General features: G+C 33.1%; 1 protein-coding gene across 1 annotated transcript in view; it reads left to right on the top strand.

Moving 5' to 3' along the window:
* Positions 1-2,329: 2,329 nt before the first annotated feature.
* LOC129799989 (adipokinetic hormone/corazonin-related peptide receptor variant I-like) overlaps positions 2,330-22,411 on the top strand; it is a 43,375-nt gene continuing 23,293 nt past the window's right edge. The window contains exons 1-2 of the mRNA XM_055844324.1: positions 2,330-2,921; positions 16,438-16,628. Coding sequence (XP_055700299.1) covers positions 2,774-2,921; positions 16,438-16,628 — 339 coding nt within the window. The 5' untranslated portion in view covers positions 2,330-2,773. The remainder of the gene's footprint in view (positions 2,922-16,437; positions 16,629-22,411) is intronic.

Genomic DNA, 22,411 nt, shown 5'->3' on the forward strand with positions numbered 1-22,411 from the left:
TTAAACATTTCAATTGGATCACTATTGCGATTATTCCAAAACACCAAAATTTTTCAAATTCGGATAATTACAACCGGAGATATGACCATTCAAAAATTCAATTTTTGACCCCCTGTAGCTCAGGTCAGGGGGTGAAGTTTGGTATCGATCGAAAGCCCTTAGGCCCAGCTATTACATACTAAAATTTGAGATCGATCGATGCTATAGGGGCTGCGTTATCGAAAAAAACAAAATTTGGGGGTGTTCCAAAATGGTGGAAGGGGGGTGGGGGGTGGGGGGTGGGGGTGGACTTTTAACCTTTGCCGAAAACCGCTTGTCGATGTCTCTTTCCGTTCTCTCTCCAGAAGTCGAAATGTAACGGACGGGACGGGACGGGACGGGAAGAGACGGGACGGGATTGGACGGGACGGGACGTCCACGAAAATCGATTTTTGGCGCACATGATTTTCGTGATCTATGAGTGTCAAAACGTGTACATCCAAAATTTGAGCCCGATCTGACGAGGTCGGATTTCACCTGTGACCACAAAAGCTGAGATTGTAAAGAATCTCAGCTAAAAGACTCTGAAATTTTTCAATACTCTAATATCTTTACGAGATTTTTCCGATAAATACTTAACTCGAAATGTGCCTTATACAGAGGGTTCCGCATTGAGTGGCAATGAATTGAATAACTTTCATATAAACTGCCTCCTACTGGGAGCTAGTTTATAAAATCATATTTTAAATGCCCCTAAATGTATGTAAATATTTTCCTATTGGGGAAGCACCATTTACTATTATTAATCGTTTCAAAATATTTATATTAATAAGGTAATCATTTTTACAATGTCGATATTCCGTTTTGGAAGATTCTTCTAAGCGCCCAGGAACGCCTTCCTGTAGTGTGCGGTGGACGCTTCTTTCATGCTCTTGAAGTTGTAGGGCAAAGGCGGTGCAATACTGTATTATTTGTATGTATGTATAGTGTAATATTACTACATGTGAAAATTGTCTAAATCAAACATTCAGATCTTTGCACCGGTCGGGATTCGAACTGACAACTGTGAGAGTCGACTTAGATATCTCACCGTCCAAGAGCCAACGGTCTTGCCTATAGAGCCACTGAGATCTCCAGTCCCAATTAAAAGTCTTAAAGCGAACTGTGGTCCCACTACAAAAATAATGTTTCTATTATTTTAATATCGGTTTTCAGTATCAAAGTCTAAAAATGCTTTCTGAGGAGAGCATCTTCCTTAATCGAATGGGGACATGTTTGAGGTCGTTCGAAAGGTCTTGAAATTCCTGACAAACCTGAACCGATTTCCATCGGTTATGGATCAGTAACGAAGCGTTTATAGAACGATAATTTCTTTTTGTCAGAATTTCACTATATTTCTCTTAAGAAATACTGGGCGAACTTTTAAGAGAACTTTCGAAGAAGAGCATAGATGACATGAGTACGAGCATTTCGCAAAGTATGACACTCTTTAATATCTCTTTTACAGAATTCAATTTGTCTCTGAAGTGAAGAATCTTAAAACTCAATTCATGCATTTTGCATAGCTCGGATGCTTTGTCACTTGAACAATTAGTGGTTTAGATTTAGATCAACAAGATAAAAAAAAATATTTTTCACCCGCTCTCTGTTTTTTTTAACATTATTATTGGACATTTTTTTTCGAAGGAATTTTTGTTTTACAAAGATAATGTACATACGTGTTTTATGAAGCTATGGATAAATGAGATTTTACTCACATGTCATTTACGCACATTTTTCATGTATATATATATACCATTTTCAATTTCAAATGCGTGGGTTGAGAAAGTAATCGGAAAAACAATTAAATCACGCGCAGTATCACTGCAACGTGTAAGTTTTTCATAAAGGGACCAATTTAACGTTTGTGTCTAGGGGTGTCTAATTTATTTTTCAAGTTCATTCATTTTCCATGAGAAAAAAATGGTCCAAGAAGTAGGAGGATCAAATGGAAAGCTTTTTAGTAAAAAAAGGTTTCTTACTTGTTGTGGGTGGCATACGCGTTCATCAACATTCGTTATCGAAATTATTCGTGAAAATGAACAAACAAAAGGAGATTCATCGAGGACTTTTCGAGGGATTTTTTGAGCCACTTTATATAGACCAATGCTGGTTGAGTAAGCTGCTCAAGAGATAGATAGCAAAAAGCTTTTGGTATTTTCTCAGCTTTTCATAGCAACGCGTGCGCTGTGCCTACATATTGCATTTCGTCGCTCAGTGAAAACTCAGCGGAGAAAACTGGTCGAAAATCCAAGAGAACCGGCCTGAAGGATGACTGAGGACATGATACCATATGTGAATCAGTTGCCTCAAAGCTTTCAAGGAGAACAGGCACGCCATAAATGTTCCAGTTGTCGTTCCTATTTAACATTAAACGGTAATATCTGCAGAAGAAAATCCAATTACTTCGTACATCATCTCAAAAAAAAAATCTAAAGGTATTATACATAAAAGGAAATTTTTGCGTGGTTAGACTTTATTGAGTGTGGACTTTTATTCGAGAGTAACAGCATCAATTGAAAAGCTACAGAGTGTGAAAAAACGAGCTTAATTTGTGGCCTCCGGTGAAATGGAACACAGTGAAATTTAATATGAATTTTGTACAAATAGGATTAATAAAAGGTACTTGTTATTTGTTTGGTAGCATATGTGGAATCTTGTAAAAGAATTCCACAAACAGAAACCCAAGGAGAGTTGAATGACAAGGTACGCTGCAGCAGTGATTTAATAGTAATATGTTGTTTTCGTCCCAGTAATGCAAGAAGGATACACTATGGCAATTGGACGTGAAAGTGAAAGTGATGTAATCTTAACCAACAATAGTTCCTTCAGTGAACACTTACACAATGCGAATAATTCTCGATGGCAAAATCACAGTCAAGTGGAGTTAATTGTACCACCAGGTTTGTTAATTAGATTTTTATGCTATTTTCATAGTCAGAGACAATAAACCACATCAAAATTCTTCTCAAAAATCCATTTTTGCATATAAAGTGACACACTTAAGTTGGTAAAAAATAAATTAAAGCATCTAATGGAGAATTTTACACTAAATGCTCGTAAACCTCATAAATATTTATTGTTGAGTAACTATGATGACACTCCACATTGAGTACTTCCTGCAGTATAAAATAAATTAAATTTCCCACTTTACAGCACTCTCATAGATGCGGAAGAAATGGGTCACAGTGTAAAGCTCGAAGCACTTGAAACAGATTAATATTCCAAATGGATTTATATGTTAAAAAGTCACTTAAATATAAAGATTAAATTTTATTGCGTGATAAATCATTCAAAAATATATCATTTCAAATTGAATACATTTTTATACTCAATATATTTTTTTAATTTGAGTAATAGGAGATGAAAAAGACAAAATCTACTTAAAACCTCAAAAGCAATGAAATCAATGATAAACATGAATATCTTGAAAATCATCTAAGATTCATATTTTATAAATTAGATTTATTTTCTATAAATGCTTATAGGGGGAAGTGGGGCACCTTTGAATTGGGGCAGCTTTGAAATTAAGCTTCTTTCTCCTATTTTTAAATAAAACTATACCTTTATGATGATATAATTTAGCTCAACAAACCAATTGCGAAGCTAAATTACATCATGATAAGCCTCAATTCTATTTGAAAATAGGACAAAAAAAAACCCAATTTCAAAGCTGCCCCAATTCAAAGGTGCCCACTTCCCCCTAGGTGTATTTTTTCAAGAAAATATTTTCTATTACTTTTTTTAATCTATTTCAAAAATTTTTAAAGGTCAAGATATGAAATACCCTTAGAGTGATTTTTTTAAGTAGGTATATGGATTCTTAGAAAAGATTCTTGAATCTCGGACAAGTGGGAATCGGTTTCAAGCCATTGTAAGGAGATAATGAATCGGTAATGAACTGAAAATTAATTGGTTCTCAGAAATTTGAATTATAACCCTTACACTTTTCCATTCAGTTTTATATTATGATCTGTGAATTGGTTCAAATTGGTTGTGAATGAAATGTGTATGAAAAAGTGGTGACTCGGAAGATGCTGCACTTCCAAAGTACTTTCGCATCATTTACCGTTTACTGGTCCACAATAGATTTATTAAACAGATTGAATCACTGAAAAGATGGCCCAAAATCGCTTAGGAGTATTACAATTGATTTTCTGATAAAGATTTGTTATCGGCTATGAATCGTTTTATTACTGACTCATAACCGGTTGGAACGGGTTAATACTGGTGAGAATTTTCAAGACCTTTCCTTCGAACCCAAACATAATACCATTCGGTTGAGAAATACGCTCTATAGAGCCTTTTGAATCTTTGACCTTGAAAATCCAGTTCAGTTTTATAGGAAATTTCAAGACCTTTCCAACGAACCCAAACAGGAACCCCATTCGCTTGATATATGAGCTCATTGGTGTCTTTTAAACCTTTGACCTTGGAAATCTATTATTTGAAATGATTAAACGATATTTTCGTATAAGGACGGAATATGTGCCTAGGTAGTCTGTCTAGAACATATCCAAAAATGAAAAACAATCGTACGATGCATTATCGAGCAATTCCATAAACATAGTTTTAGAGGAGCAGTCCCGCATGAGTTCCAGGGTCGACTTATGAGGAGAGGAGTCTGTAGAAGGTCCCAGGGCTCTATCTCTAACCGTTTGGTCTGTAGGCGTCGTAATAGCCAGAGAGGTGGACAGACGGAGAAACAGAGTGACATCATTTCTCAGAAATCGTATGAAATGCGAAAATATATTGACAAAAATGGTCCTAAGGGGATTAAAAGTGGAAATTTTGGAGATGAAAAAATCTAGGTATTATTATACTGCTCTCTCTGTGGAGTTCGAGCAGTAAAAATTGCAGTGAAAAAATACTTTCATTGGGTAAAATTTGGAATTTTCATTCTATAGGGGTAGCTAGGGCTACTTTGAGCCGTGGGGCTACATTGTTGTATTTTTCCGTCTATTTCTAAACGAAGATGGTTCTCACAATTATTTTATTTAGATCCACAATTATTTTGTCTATCCGAATTATATCATGTTAAAACTCAGTTTCCATTAGAAATTTATGAAAAAATCGTGTAACAATGTAGCCCCACAGCTCCAAGAGGGGATCTCAGTAGCGCAATAGGCAAGACCGTTGGCTCTTGGGCGGTGAAATCTATGACTCGACTCTCACAGTTGTGAGTTCGAGTCTCGCCCGGTGCAAGCAACTAAATGTCGAAAAAAAAAAATATTTTTCACTGAAAGTCGGATATTTACCTTTAAAAATTGATAAAAAAAATCAATTTAATAGTAAACACAAATTTCTATTTAAAAAGTGATTATTTGGAAAGCCTAAAAAGCAAAAATCATTACAACTATTTTAAAATAATTGACTTACTAGCTGAGCAAGAAGCATTTGAAAAATGCATTGCATGCTTCAGATTCATAAACTTAACACGAAAGTTATCACTTTTTCTGTTTCTTATGGAAGTAGCTGAGAAAAAAATAGAAGCAATTTTACTTGAATTTCAGATATAATTCGTGTATCATTAAATGTGCAGTGAAAATCGAACGAAATAAATCGGTTTGGAAGGTAAATAAAAAGAAAACATAATGTGAGATATTAATCGAAAAGAAGAAAAAGTAGTTTAGTTGTGTGTTGCCTTCACTGCATTCAAAACAACTTTTATGAAATCTCGTACAAATTGCATCAGTGAATAAATTCAGTTCTTTTATATAGCAAAATCATGTCAACAAGGAAGAAAAATATATCCTTAGTTTAGCAGTAGCGGAGACCGGGGTCGCATTAGTCACACATGGTATTAGACAGTGGAATGTTATAGGTTGTCTTAGAAGGAATATTAAAGAAACCTCTATTTATACCAAAATTAAACATCCGTCTCTATTTATTGAAGTATTTGTCAGCACGATGCAAACATTTTAATACAAATTATACGCAATGAAAAATTTCATTTACTGGCTAATTCTGTCCCGGTCTCCCCTAGTTATTGAGGAAAGCATGCCTTCGAGAAAGGCTTCCAAAACCTTCTTCCAGTAGGGGAATTTTGTAATTTTCGTGGCATTGTCACGCATAAGTTCGAAACCTGACAATGCCAATCGAGCTTTTTTTGTTATATCATTCAGTTCGAAAATGCAATTCATTGATTTTTTAATGAAATCCCTTTACTTGATGATTTTATGAAAATACAGTACGTCTTGGTTGATTTGTTTAACAATATTCATTGTCGTTTCAATTGCCAGAAATCTCAAATATGTGACTTCTGACAATGCCGCGTGAGCTGAAATGGCAATGTCACGGCTACAGAATCGCATTTTCGAAAAAACTCTCCTAAGATTTGAACCCAATTTGTCATATGGCATTGCCAGAGCGTTACAGAATTCCCCTCCAGGTCAACTTTGCCTAGCAATGTGATTGGAAAAACATCTGGAGAAAGACATACTTTCATCCACAAGTAGATCTTGAAAAATTCGAAGATCTATATTTGAAATCAATATTTCGCAAAGTGGCTGAAGTACATCCTGTTCGGATTTCGAAGTGCTCAAGTGTCAAAATGTGTCGGTCTTCACATTTTTGTGAGGAAAAAAACAGAACAGCGATGCTTACTGTTCTTGTCCCAGTATTTAATCACTCCATAATCGCTGAGTAACTCTTGTGCCAGCTTTTTATTCCTGGAGGTTGGAATCAATGCTAAGACGGCGGTGGACGCATGGGGGGGGTGATAAAGATCAAAAATTAGATGAAATAAATTCAAATTCAATTCTTCGAACACCAATGACTTTTTGTGCAAATAGAGTTCCATTTAGGGTAAAGTGGCACAAGTTGGACAATGGTACAATTTGGACAGGGATTTTTGTCTTGATAAATTTAGTACTTAATTTTTATTTGTATATTTTTAATGCTTTAGTTTTATTTTTTTGGTTCCTTGTGCTTAAAAACAAATTTTGTACTGTATTTATCAAGAAAAAAGCCATGTCCAACTTGTACCGGCGAATTGTCCAACTTGTAACACTATGTCCAAATTATATCACTTTACCCTACATTTCATCCAAGACACTATTGGAGAATCAAAATCAACTTGTGTTTACAACATTCATACAGGAGCACCTGGTACTCTTCAAAACAATTAGAAAGGGATCTGATGGATTGGGTATTGGAATATGCTAAAATGTTGCATCCTCTTACCAAGGTACTGTGACTGGCATCTTGGTTTTTACCGTTTTTACCAAGGTACTGTGTATGTGCTGTACAGTGTAGAACTTTTCTGGACAATTAGAAAGGGATCTGATGGATGCGACTTTCCAAATGTTACCCTCCTAAATATTCAGACGTGCGAATACGATGACTTTTCCAAGAATTGGACATTTATAGAAATAATGCGCAATCACTTTGAAGGTATAGCATTCGTGTCAAAAGCTTCAATTTCCATTTTAAAAATTAGTTAATATTTAATAATACTATATTGTCCTTTTTGCGGATTAGAACAATAATACCTGGTTTAGAAGCTTTGATTACAATATTCGTGATCCTATTTGTTTTACTAAACAATACCTTTTATGTCAGTGAGGATGTGCATTCATTTTAGGTTGTTATTTTCAAGTTAAAGCATGAATAACGAGCTACATGCTCAATTCCAATTTTCCTTTGTTTGCAACTTGAAAGCAACATAATAATTGTGTACTTTTCATGTACAGCTACTTGAACTATGTGATTTAGGTGTCTCAAACAATTATTTTAAGTCAAATTTTAATGGTATAGCTGCGTATTCTACGATTTTCTTACTGACCAAAGCATGTACTACAGATGACGCTTTTTTATTTTAAATGTGTATAACAACACCGAGAATACCCAAAAAAATATTTTTAAAAAATTTACTAAGTAATTTAATTTTTCATAAGAATTTTAATTTTGTGACACCGTGCTTCAATGAAATTCCTTCTCTATATTATACCCCTATAATTCTTAAAAAACCTCGTACACAATGTTTTACATTTTTTGCTTGTTCAGAATTCACATTATTACTTTTAGGAATGCTCATTGAATTGCCAAGAGAATTACACACTCAAAGAATGCAAAAGACGTAATGGATAATGGAATTTTCTTAAAGACTTCCGCTTTTTATCCTAAATTGAGCAGAATTCTCCTTTTAAATTTTATAAATTAGTGTTTATTATAATCTGGTATATATTCACGTCGACAATTACCATTACCATATTAGGTGAGATTCTTAACAATCTCACCTATTATTTTAATATTAGATTTTACATTTTACATTTATCTATCTCCAAAATCAAAGTCTCAATAACAATTGTATTAATGAATATGGGAGCCAGAAAAGCTTCTAGACTTTCCTATTGCCGTACGTACGTACATCGTCAGTTAAGTCAGCATTTATCGTAACTTCATTTTTTTGATTTTGAGATACATACATATTTGGGATCAACATAATTTTATTTATTAAATGAACTTGAGAAAAAGAAACTTTTATAGGCACAATAAAAATTATTTTTAAAAAATTTATCAGAATTTGTCGTAACTTCCATTTTTGAGGAAGTTACGACAAATTTTCGTACAAAATTTTCTCCAATCAGCATTTGCCGTAACTTTTTTTGCTCACTTGCGTGGCTTATAATTTGCAGCAAAATTGTAATATTTCTCAATAAAACGTTCATAAACTTTTCCAAATATTCAAAGACAGTACAGTGCGAATAATGTAACTTGAAATCATTTTAATTCAATATTTGCGAGAAAAAAGTGAGAAAAATATCCCTACCCATCTGTCATTAATTCAAAACAAAACAAGCGACGTGACGGACGTGACACACAAAATTTATTCAATAAAATTTATAAAATAAAAGCTTTTAAGGACAGGGATAAGAGTTTAATTAACTAATTTAGTCAAATAAAGGCGCTTATTATCACTAGAATAATTCAAATTGATATAATGCATTTTAGAAAATTGTCGTAACTTCCAGAATCTCCATAAATTGGAAGTTACGGCTTTATAAACGATGGAAGTTACGATAAAATATTATTGTTTCACCGAACATATATCTCAATATCTCAGCTTTTAAATAATTTTATTAAGATTTTCTTGAGTTAAACTACAGTTTATAAGTGCCACTTTTATTATTTTGACTCAAAAGTATCGTATTCGGGGCTCATTTTTAAGAAAAATAAAGCTGAACTGAAAATTTCGTCTCCTGAAAAGTTGTCAAATGGAAGTGACGACAAATGCTGATTTAACTGACGACATGTATTATGATTTATGATGTGAGATTTCAAAAAGGGACGAATTGAGACACACCCGACACAACCTATGACAAATATGTGTCTGCATAGGACAATCTTAAAGTTTGCTTATGTTGTGATATTTTTATAATCACAGCTTTTGCATTTCTTTGTGAAATTCATTCAGCTAAAATCAGTCTCGATCAAGGGGATGTGATGGGGTTATTTTGAACTGTGGGGCTACAATGATATACAATTTTTTCGCACATTTCTAATAGAAACTAAGTTTTAACATAGAGGAGACTGGGGCAGTAGTAAAGATGGGGTAGCACGAAACACTGATAATTATGTCTACACTACTAGGACTTATGTCGACCATTTCGTCCATGAACAAAGATTCTAATTCTTTTCGTACAGAAGTAGATCTTGAAAAATTCTAAAATCTATTTGAAGATCCAAAAAAGAGACTTTCTTACTTCTTAATACTTTCGCAAGGTGGCGGAAGTTACATCCTGTTCGAATATCGAAGTGCTCAAGTGTCAAAATGTGACGGTCTTCACATAGTTGTGAGGAAAAAAACAGAACAACGATGTTTACTGTTCTTACCCCAGTATTTAATCACTCTATAATCACTGAGTAACTCTTTTGCCAGCTTTTTAGTGTGATATTTTATAAATTTTCCCCACCTTGTTCGAAAATTTAGTATGAAAATTCCAAATTGAATTTGAATTCTTCGAACTTCAACGACTTTTTGTGCAAATAGAGAGTTCCATTTACCTTTTATCCAAGACACTATTGGAGAATCAAAATCTACTTCTGTTTGAACCCATTGTATCTATCAATTTATATGAGTCTCGTTTTCTAAAGTCTTATTTATTTAATTGTTTTTGAATATTTTAGGTTAAGATTGTTAAGATTGCTTCAAGATTGTTACACAAGAATCCGTACTATCATTAGCTTATCAGGCTTTATCACAGATTTTCTATTCTATACGAAAGTCAAGAAAATAAATCGATATGTCCAACACAAATAATTTAGCATAAGAGGCAAATATTTGTTCACCCAAATATTCAATGTGTTTAAATTATTATGAGGAGGACTGTTGAATTTCCTTTGTATTATACTACAACTGGATTCTCTTTGAAATGAAATCCACTGGTAAGGATGGTAAGTAGATAGGTACGCTTTGATTTGACATGGGAGTCGAAACAATTTAGAAGTTTTCTTTTATTTATGTTTTACCTTTATAGAATTTAATTCGCCTCTAGGGTGATTTCATTTTGAGCTTTTGTCAAGAGTGGACAGATGAATTTCACTAAGAATATTTAATATTTGATGTCTTCCCCTCGTAATAACGTGTAATGAACTTTGAACTTACAAAGCTTTTGGTTTACATGGATTTTAATCTCACTGATGAAAGCTTTTGAGAAGTGAAATTACCAAGTCCTATGGTGTTTGATCATCCTTGTTGAAATTCTATAGCTTATAATTGCTTAATTATACTGCAATCAAATGAATCCTTGAACAAATTATTCCAAAGAAATCTCCTTTGCAGTCTCTGCCACAGGCGATTAAACCATAAGAGAGATGGTAAATCAACATACTAATGATAATTTCACAGTAACACCCCTTATATGCATATCCGATGATCTTTCTTTTGAGGAAGTACTTTTGTAATAAACTTTCATTTACACATGAAGTCTTATATGCGAAAAATAACAATTTATGCTGAATAAGTTTGAAAAAACTTCACAAAACAAAAAGCACCGGAGAAAGTTTTAAATTATTCTTCAAATTTATCATCGGTCTATGTGAAAAGAAAAAATAAAAAAAGAAAAAAAAACACTCCAGGCATTCCATACAAAGAGACTCTTTCCATTTCCTAAATTTTCCACAAATTCAACAAAATGTTATTCACATGCTTTGTTTTACTGATGTTTTTATATTCAAAAATTCTTCTACGAGAAAACAAGAATATGACCAAGCATTAGGGGAAACTGGGGCACCACTGAACATAGGGTGTTACCAAACAATGATTTTTATTTCTAAACTACTTGAACTATGACGAACATTTCTTCAGTGGACTGGCATCCCTATAGTATCTATGAATTTATAAACGTCTCGTCCACAGAATTCTATCTGATATAAAAAATCGTATCGCAGTATTCGGTACTACCCCGTGTTCTATGGTGCCTAAATTTCCCCTAGAGCTTTGCCGAATTAGAAAACGTTTTTTTAGGTGCTATGTTCCAAAAGTAGTTTCGCTGCATTTAATGTATTACATTACGTATTACTTATTCATCGTATCGGATATCGATCGTTTAAGTATCATCAGTTAACAGGAACTACTCAATTTCTCGTAATAACTCAGATGTATTTACTCTAAGAAATCTTGTCCACCGCAAAGTAAGTTTACTTTAAAAAAAAGACCTCTAAAAATCAAGTACCATATGGCTGAATTTTTAAAATTTTTGAATAAAAATTTCAGAAAATATAGTTGAAATGTTGGACTTTTATTTAACTGAAACTGACTAAAAAAGTGTGAAAAACAGTATTTTTAAATAAGGGTTATTACCGTTACTTTACCGATTCACCTCCAATTGTGACCGATGCAGTCGTGTTCAGAATTAAAATATCTTTCAAAAATGTCCAAATTTAATCAAATCCGTTGAAAATTAGGCCCTCCAGGGTGGTTGACCTTTGACATTGAATAATTCAAGATGGCGAATTATCCGGTGAAAGGTGTCTAAGAACGAAATGTCAAGCTTGACTGACTACAAAACATATCCGAAAATCTTTGCAATTGCTAGGCCCAATATTTCAAAAAACATGTTTTTGGAGGGGATAGAAGTATTTTGGGTAAATTAGTTCGCTAGAGAATGCTGACTTGTTGGGGAGGTCACCGAACACCGGAAGTCAATATATCTTATCGTTTAGCAGCCAGGATGGTGAGAATTTGAAAAAAAAATTGTTCTTCTAGCGCATGATCACCTTTTTCTCCAAATCTCGATCTCTTATACCTCGATTTTTTCCACATCGAGGTTTCAGGTTTTGTACTGTCGAGGAATCGTAGAATCACCCTCCGGACGGTCTGGCTTGAGGTATTTGTGAGTTTTCCAAGGTCCGCGTAATTGATTCCAGGAATTTTTAAATACGTGTATACGATCAGTTTCCTACTCTTTTCCATTATTATTTCGTATCTCAGTGAAAAACGAACAGAATTTGATAAGAGTTTCACCAAAAGAAAGGTAAAAACACGTGTTATAATGTTGATATACAACGAAAATGCGGAGCTAGTGACATCTGTCATAAAAATATCAAATTATTTGGTACAATCTTGTCGTGCACACGCTATATTTTTTGTATCAACGTTTTATCTTAAATTTCAAGTCTTGAAAATATTGAAAATACAGTAGACCCTCGCTCAATCGGCTCTTTTTCAATCGGGGGAAAAATTTTGTTGACAATTTTCACATTTAATTATGAAGCTAATTTGCTCAAATTCGCTGTCGTTCTTCCTATTTTATCGCGATTCTTTATAATTGAGCGCTTTTTGTGGAATTTACAAAGGCTTTGACGCCCAAATCGATCGATAAACCGGATGACATTTCGCCCCAAATGCTCATTTGAGATAGAGTCTACTATATGCTGAAAATTTGAAAGAATCTCAATGAATTCAGGTATAGTTGTATTTTGCAAAGAAAACTGTTCTGTATTTTTCTTTCTTCGCATCAACTATTTGGATGCTTCAATTTAATTAAACTTTTATTGAATAGAAATTTTAAAAGGAAATAGAGCTGTATTGTTCGAGTTGTAAAATAAATAAAATAAAGCAGAGTATATAGATAGATAGATAGATAGATAAATTTATTCATCAACAATGTTTTCGAAGTACAGTTTCGCACAAAATGAGTTTCATTCATATAAATTTTATTTTCTGTTTATATATTTTGATTCTGGTTAACGGTTATTTTATTTTCTGCTGTCTGAATTTACTTTATATCAATAACATGAAATTTTCTTCGATTTGTTTAATTTTGTATCTATTGATTTTAGTAAAAAAAAACTTTATTAAAATGAAAATAACACTTTAGATCTATATAATTTAAATAACACTTTAAGCTTCACGATTGATAAATTCTAAATGTTGTTTACTAAGCATACAGTTTGTCCACTAGGGAGGGATGGGACTGCTTTGAGCTGTGGGAATACATTGATATACGATTTTTTCGCATACTTCGAAAGAAAATTGGGTTTTAAAATTATTCTTTTTATTTCTATAATTGTTTTGTAGAGCTAAATTACATTACGCTAAAGTCCAGTTTCCCTTAAAAATACGCGAAAAAATCATATATCAATGTAACTCCATAGTTCAAAGTAACCCTACGTCCCCTGCTGTGCAAAATCTGGGCTTAGTAAGTAAAATTATGAATTCATCAACCGTCAAGTTTTTGTCGATTTATTATCCGAGTATCATCTGAGGGAGCTGTGTAACTTTCTATTTGTGTTAATATTCGAACAAAATTGAACTCAATTTCGAATTTTCATAATAAAGTTTCGCACAAGTTTAGGGCCGATGGTGCACCTATTGGCAGAAGAAACTCGTGGAAGAATTTATTGACACCCTATTTTGTATCATTTGGGATACAAAAATTGAATATATATCCTTATGGGAACAGGTAGATTAATGAAAAAATGTCATATTACTTACATTTTATTAGATATATTAAAAAATCAATATTTTGACGAAATTGCCAATTAGTATTTACCACCGAACAGATTTTCCTTCGACCGTATTTGAATTTATAAAATATCAAAAATAATGTTGTAGCATGGTTGTAATGTGGCACTCAATGGGTCAAGTGGTAGAGCACTCGCTCTATGATGCAAGTGTCCCGGGTTCAAACCCCCTTTAATTTTTCCGGAAATTTTTCTGACGTTGAAGGTATTCAGATTGCATCCAGTGAGCTTCACTGTACTTTATTCCATGGGCATGGGACTGACAATCTCATCCCGTACAAGAAAAATAATAATGCATGCTTAGAAATCCCCTTGCGGGAAGGCCTTGTTCCTTCATGGAATACTGTGCCAGAGCCAGCATTATTATTATTATTATTGTAAAATGAGTTACTTATAGTGATTAGGGCTTTGATAATGGAACAGGAAAACATTATGAGCTTAGATAGTTTTATTTTCCCTGTAGGGTGGTTTAACCACTTATCGCCACTTTTAGAAAAAAGTGAAATTAACTGTATCATAACTTTTGACCGCTTATTATCAAATAACACGAAGTTACTTATATATGTATATTTGCTCTAGATTCGTCAAAACAATAGTCCTACAATTTAACACGGGAGTACCTAAAAAACTGATTTTTATTAACAATGCAAAAATAAGCACTTCGTCGCCACTTTTTACCACTTTTCGCCAGTTTTGTAACCACTTCTCGCTACCCACTTGGAAAAGTTCAAACTCGATCATTTTGAGCAATATTATGCAAAGAATTCATTCAGCATTTCTTTTTCCTCATGATCACTTTATTATTACTCACATTAAATGATTTTTCTTCACTTTTATTTGAGAAATCAAATTATTAGACTAATGTAGAAAGTAAACAAAGCAGATTTGACAACTGAGAATCTATGAAGTGAAGTTAGTGTCGTTTGTTGAAAAGCTATGGCGACAGGTGGTGAATCAATTTTATAATATTACCACTTTCCGCCATGGCTCATTTTTACATAAAAATAATATAAAATGAAACATTAACTAACTAAATACAAATTTTATGTATTCGATGAATGTAATTTAAATGTTCAATAGACAAATTACTTATTCAAAATCGTAAATTTTGTTCGATAAAAGTTTCATAACACTTACTATATTTGATAAGAAATATTGGATTTGATGCACTTGCTTAAAATATTCTTCTAAAAAATGCGAAGCGGTGATTCCTCCCTAACAAGTGGAAGACTGACACATGTTAGCAATCGAGATATTTCGAAATTCGAATTAAAAATAACTCAATCGCGGTCAGTAGAGTAGTAAAATATTGTTTTCTTTTGACTTTTAAAATCAATAATTGTTTGAAGTTACTTATTAAATATCGCATTGTAATGTCAAGTACAGAACATCGCTGGGATTAAGCCAGGGGGGTGACATGAGGACTGAAAAATGCGACCAGTTTTAGTGTAAATTTTTCCCTGTTTTCCTGGACATTTCACGAGATATCTCCAAAACTACGTAGGTTGCCAATTTCGGGTTTTCGGTTGCCTATTCAATATTAAGTTGGCTTCTATTTTGCATTTATATTTTTTGCAATTTCATTCTACACTGACAGGAAACAGCTAATAAATCCAAAAGTTTTTTCGGCCCGCTAGAAACATATGGGAAACAGGAAATGTCATGCCCTTGGATTAAGCACTGCAAGTATTGAAAAAAATAAAATTTATGAGAAAGTTTGTACAATTGTAATTTTACAAAAAAGTGCTCTTTGGGATTATTTTTCTTTGATTCTCAAGATGAGGAAAATCTCGGAAACTCACATAATCTTTGTTTTTTCAAACGAACAATAGAAAACAGTATTATATCCTTATCCTCCTTAAAGGGTTACATTCTACAGATTTTCTGCAGACAGAGGTATTGTCTGCTTTTCTTCCGTTACTTATATTGGCTTTAAGAAATTTGTTGGTTCTTCATCGTCAATGAGTATCCACCTTGTCTTAATCTTGGCAGCATAACATCTTTACGTTATGTCTTTAGATAAAAAGCTTATTTTGTCTTTCGAAGTTGTGTTTATTTAGTACCAAGGATTTTCTCTGCATAATAATAGACTGCCTTTGCTTTTGCTCCAATTTCTTAAACAAATAGCATCCATTTAATTGTCGTTACTATTATCATGTTATTTCTAGAGCTTCCCACGTAAGACCTTCAAGCAAAGTCTATAGAGTTTTTTTTATCAAAGCTTTTACTCACATGAAAGTTAATGAATGTACATTTTGTGCTTGAAGAATAAATTGGATTTTCTATTTAAAAAAAAACCTTCTGTGGTTTCAAGAATTTGAATGACGAGTAAATCGGAATTGAAGGAAGAAATCAGCGGGATACCATATAACATTTTTATAAATTGGAGGAAATTTAACTCTCATTCTCGCTTCTTCTTTTTTAAACTTATGAACTTTTCTATTTTAGGTCATACTGAATCAACGATTCCCGTCATTTCCGTATACTGTGTGATGCTGGTGATTGCGCTGACAGGAAATCTTTCTGTTGTCATCACCCTCTTCAGGACCCGCAGGCATCGTCGTTCACGTGTCAGCCTCATGATCTTTCACTTAGCTCTTGCCGACTTAATGGTTGCGTGTATTATGATTCCTCTCGAGGTAAATTACACTGAAATATCTCATTAAAGACTTTTAATACTTGATGAATTGTAAGAAAATATCCCAAGAGAAATTCTATTCCCAGAAAAAAGACATGTTTTCTTAATTAACTTTATTGGGACATTCGAAAGCAATTTGATATTTTGTGATGCTCTTTCATCCTCAATCAGGCCCAGTTCTTTCCATTTTCTCCCAATTCAAGAAAACCGTCTCCTTTTTTTCGTATAAGAAGGTTTGAGATTTTATCATCAATGCCAACGAAGCATATTCTTCAACAGTGCGGGAAATGCCGTATTCAATCTCTTTGTATATAGATATTTGGAAAGAATGTAGTTCATTTTCGAAGTAAAAGTCAGGACGGTTGTTTGCAAAGAGGTTCATCATCGAAAAATATTAACCGGGGGCGAATTTCAATATTTAGAAGAATTCGATTCTCATTTTATTTTTATAGCCAAGTGAAATTTTTACCACAATTGTATAACTAAATAGTTTCTGAAATTTTTCGGTTTTTATACTTTGGGATTTCTCATGACAAGTTTTTCCGAACAGAGCTCTTAAACAAAATAAATTGTTCCTTTTACTTTCATCATTTTTCAAAATCATTTCTGAGGCTAATTTCTTTATCGAGAGATATCACTTGGTCTTTTCAAGTATCTTATAAGATATTAAAAAAATAAACACTCACAGAAATTTATTTTAATTATTTTTGAAGCTGGAAAACTGCCTATATTTGGTAAAAAAAATGCCAAAAAAACAAAAAAATGGTCAATGTTTTCAACTTGACTGGCGTACCTGGCATAAATCATCGGTTTTTTATTGATCGATTTCCCACAGAGCTGTGATATAGAGCGGCTACCCATATCGTGGGATAAGATAGAATAGAAGTGGGGAAGCATAAGGGGCCCACCCAATTGGTGGCCTGGATGCATCGGAAATCCGAAATAGAGAACTGACCACTGGCAAAATCTTATCTATTGATCGATTTTGATGAAGTTTTTTATGTATACCTTACTTTGCCAAAGGGCAAGAGATAGCGATATGTTTACATGAAGGCTTTAACAAAGAAATTTATTTTTGTGCTTTTAATCATTTATATATTATATATTTCCTTATTTGTAAGGAAAGAAAAAACATTATTTAACCCTTTAACTTTGAGACACTTTTCACGGACCGAAAATCAACAATAAAAATTAAACTGGGAAATATAATCAATGAGACGTCTAACATCTGACTTTGGAAAATCCAACAGATTCTGATTCGATGCATTTTTTACCTTTACGAGCGATAGAGACAAAAATAGCCCAAAAATTTAAGTAATTTTTCTGACAATACTAATGAATAATAATTTTCAGTCTAATGAAAAATATTATGTATGAGTATTGTAGTTTCATTTTCCAAAACGGTTTGGCTTAAAAAAATGGAAGTATAAAAAATAATTAAAATCATTTTTCAGTATGAGAATTTAAAAATTCGTCATCTTTAAACTTAAAAATTTGCTATAATAGCAAATCGCTGGAGACTTGCAAAAAATATCCTATATTCCTCCAACCTTCTACTTTGTAATTACGTACAAACATAAGAAAAAAGTAACTTCAGGTAGTCTGGAAAAATTATTTTCTTTATGGGACACCGGTTGTCCAATCGTCCTTAAAGGGTTAAGATCAGTAAAATATTTCTTTTGGCAAAAAAAAAACGTAAAACTGAATAGAAACGACTTTAAGCCTCATCTAAAGTGTCTGTCTAAGGTATCAGTATGGTTCATAATTTGTCAATTTTCCCGTTGCCAATGGCTGTGCGTTGTTCTTATTCATTGAAAATGCATGCATTATTTAACATTTTAAAATTGATATATTTAATGAGCATTTTCACTGAATCTACTTTAGCCGATGTAACAGCTTTTGAGAGCCTTATAGGGGCCTGAGACCTAAGACTTAGCTATATGGCTTAGCCTCTCTAGTTCCTTTTCAGTCTTTTAATAAAATTTTGACTTAGGATTAGATAGGGGAATGTAGGCATGGTTCGCACAGAATGAACTTTCAAACGATGCGAATTTTCCCTTTGTTTGGAAAGAGCTGACTTACCATTTCTCATCTCGTTTCATGAGCTTAATAATTATCTATCTTATGGCTATAAAATGACGAACTAGCTCTTTGCTAGAGATGGCAAATTTAAAGAAATTTCACGTTTTTCCGCCTATTGTAGATGGCGACTACCGTGAAATTTCTGAAATTTTACCATCTCTACTCTTTGCAAATGAAGAGAAAATTTTCGTTGTTTGAAGGCTCACTCTGTGCGAACCATGCCAACATTCCCCTAATAAGGCAAAACTTCGAGAAACCAATGAAATGGGTATACTTGAGATTTTGAAAGCTTTGGGAAATGGACTAAATGGGACTAAACTTCTGTTCTGAAGACCGCTTTATTTATCAGAGTAGAGATTCTGTAAGTGAATTGATCGCTTCACTTGTGTTTTGAAAATGATAAATTGCGAGATTTTGTTCAAACAAAAAATAATAATTTTTAACACATTTTCAGAGCTTCTAACGTTTTCTCAGCTCATTAAATATATCGTACTATTTCGATCAAAATAGTGAATCGTTAACTTTCCTGGCGAATCATTAACAGTAGTTAGAAAATTCGTACCCGGACCTTGGAAACCCTCACAACTGCAATCAGTTATAAATCAGAAAAATAATTTTAAAACATTTCTATACACAGTATTCTCTAACACATTTTAATTGCCATTTGCATTTAGCAATGTTATTCTACAAAATTTTGCAGAATAAATAAACAATGCAAACTGCAGGGAACGTGTAAAAAACTGCATATTTTTATACAAACTGAATACTTTAAATTTTGTAAAATTTTACTTTTATTGTTGAGCTTTTCCACCTGATAGCGAAATAGAGCCCGGTTGATGGATTCCCTTTCCTTTTCGTGGGAAATTCATATTTCCCGCCTCTCGCGCCATGCAAGGCCTTTTACTGTCTTTGACAACACTTTGATAATACAGTATTAGTTCCTCAAATAAGAACATTTGGAGGTAGACATTTCTCACTCCTCAAATGAGAACAATATTTCCAGAAATATAACGGAATTCATGTGAAATGTACTTACCCTAAATCCAGAAAAAATACAGTAGACTCTCGCTAATTCGGCTCTTTTAAGATCGGGCTACTTTTTAATTCGGGCAGCGGTTACATTTGAAAAAAGTTTGTTGTCATTTTTCAAGTCTGATTATGATTATCAAATGAATCAAATATGCTCAAATTTGGCATGATTTGTCTTATTTTTGATGTGATTTTGCATTAGTAAGGAGTTTTCATGCAATTTACGTTATATATGAGTGTGTAAACTCAATATCTATATGCACATGAATAAAAAATCCTTGAATTTCAAAAAGTTTGTCGCCCGAATTTCTGTCTAATTCGGCTGACATTTCGGTCCCATATGCCCGAATTTGAGAGTGTCTACTGTAAGTTTAGTGATTTTATCATTGTAATTTGTTGTTAAATAAATGGAATTTGTCGAGAATATTCAAATAATACTGTGATAATAAGAAAACATCAGAGAATAATGGTTTTAATGGCGCTATTTCTCTAAAAAATGAACATGTGTTTCTAACACTTTTCTGTTCTCGAGTGCATCTGTATTATCGATTTTTCTCTGTGTTGGTTTCTTTCAGGACTGTTTAGTGGTTTTAGAACACGATTCTCCTGGTGAGGACTGGTGAGAACAGTCGTGACCAGAACTAACATAAAGACAAGTCGATAATGCAGAAGCACTTGAAAACAGTAAAGTGCTAAAAACATCTTCATTTTTCTTTGGAATAGTACCATAATTCAGACTCCACGAAAAACTTTCTTGATGTAACCTTAAATTTTACATTTTCAGTTCAACCGAGCGTCGTTCATATTTGAGGAACTTGCCTGTATATTTCAATAAGCAAAAGCCAACATAGTTGTTCAAATTTCTTCGACTGTTAAACCATTGCCAATTGAATTAATTTTGCTTCATTATTTTCAAAACTTTTCTCTTTTAGTTGAAACACTTGTTCTTTGCAGCAAAAGTTTTTGGCTGAGTCAGATGTTACTCATATTACCATACACGAGTTTTAATGGCAAAATTGAAAAATGTGTTTAGAATTTTACTCAAAAACTTCTTTATACTGCGTGAAAAAGTTTTAAAATTAAATAGGAAGTGAGTCATCTGATGTGGTTTATCCCTTAATTTTTGTTTTAAACTGATACGCCTTCCACCAACACGGCTCAAAACCGTCTATTTGCAGGCAAAGAAACTTTCACAGAGGAAATTGTTTTCCATACACCCACAAAATTATTTGGCTTCTGGCAAATTGACCCAAAAGTCCATAAGCCCCTACTCCTTTAACAGACTTTTGTCGCTTACTCTCCTCCTTCACTAGAAAACATCATCTTTTTGAAAATTGTTCTTTTACTAATTTAATTGCCATGGGCAAAAGTTTATTATAGAAGTTTGTTTAAATTGAATATTTCATACAATGAACAATAATGTTCCCAGAAATAATCTCAAAATTGTTAGAGTCTCATAAAATAGCTCAGTTTACTGCCAGAAGCAAAATGTATACTGTCAAAGATTCTTTTCGTACCAGTAAAATAATTGGATGTCCAAATAATACAGATTTTCATCCTTTTGGTTTGACACAAACATTTTAACATGACCTGCACATTGTTTTATAAAGGTATTTCTTCATTTAGAAATTCCTGAAAGACTGTATGTTCATACTGAAGTGCCATTGGCAATTAGTATTCCAAAAGCACCCACAAAAAGACCATGAAAATTACTAATAAACTTCAGAATTTCATACCTCTCAAATATTCTTCTCTGCATATAGAATTTTATAAAATAATCTTCATAGAGAATGCATTACCAAAACAATTTTATCTATCTATTTAGATACAATTACAGAAATTTTTGCACTGACGATTTCGAGACTTTGTCACTTTGATGTTAAGATAATCGACCCTCGAGACATTAGGTACTTGAGAATTTCACTCACGTTTTCGCATCTTTCATATACGTGAGGGATATTTTTCTTCACAATTTACTGCAACATTTTCACGACTGAATTACCCTAAATCTTGTTTAATAACTTTCTTCTCGTTCACATGGGAAAACATTATTTTTTACGTGGATTAAATAATGCGAGAGAACACAATTTTGCAAAGAAGTGAACAAATGCATTACATCATGTATTTCACACATTATTACGAGCTTAATTTAGCTTAATTGTAATTAAAATATTTATTGCACTATATTTTCAATCATTATTCTACAAAACCGTCTTTTAGATAAGCTCTAAGTACACCGTAAAAAATTTCGACAAATAGGTATTTGTTCCAAAAATTAGCTCGTTCACGGACACCCAAAATTTTGGCACAATCTTGTTTCTTTTACGAGACTTAGGAAGATACTCAACATTAGTAACGAATTTGTTCCAAAAAATAGCTCGTCCATGGACACCGAAAATTTTTGGAACAAATTTGTACCTTCTAAAAGAAACAAAAAAGACCAAGAATATATTTAGACAGAAATATAGTATTATTATCCCTCTTTACAAGGACACAAGGAACACCTCAATTTTGACATATATCGTGTAACAGTCACGAGTGCAGAAAAATTCCTATACGCATTTGTATGTGAAAGTAAGAAATTGGCATAAGAAGGTCAAGGAGATGAACTCCCTCCGGATGCGTCAGAGGGTACAATCCTTTCAGGACAGGAAAACACAAAATTCTTTGCCA

This window comes from Phlebotomus papatasi, chromosome 1, assembly GCF_024763615.1.
Source record: "Phlebotomus papatasi isolate M1 chromosome 1, Ppap_2.1, whole genome shotgun sequence".
Classification (NCBI taxonomy): Eukaryota; Metazoa; Arthropoda; class Insecta; order Diptera; family Psychodidae; genus Phlebotomus; species Phlebotomus papatasi.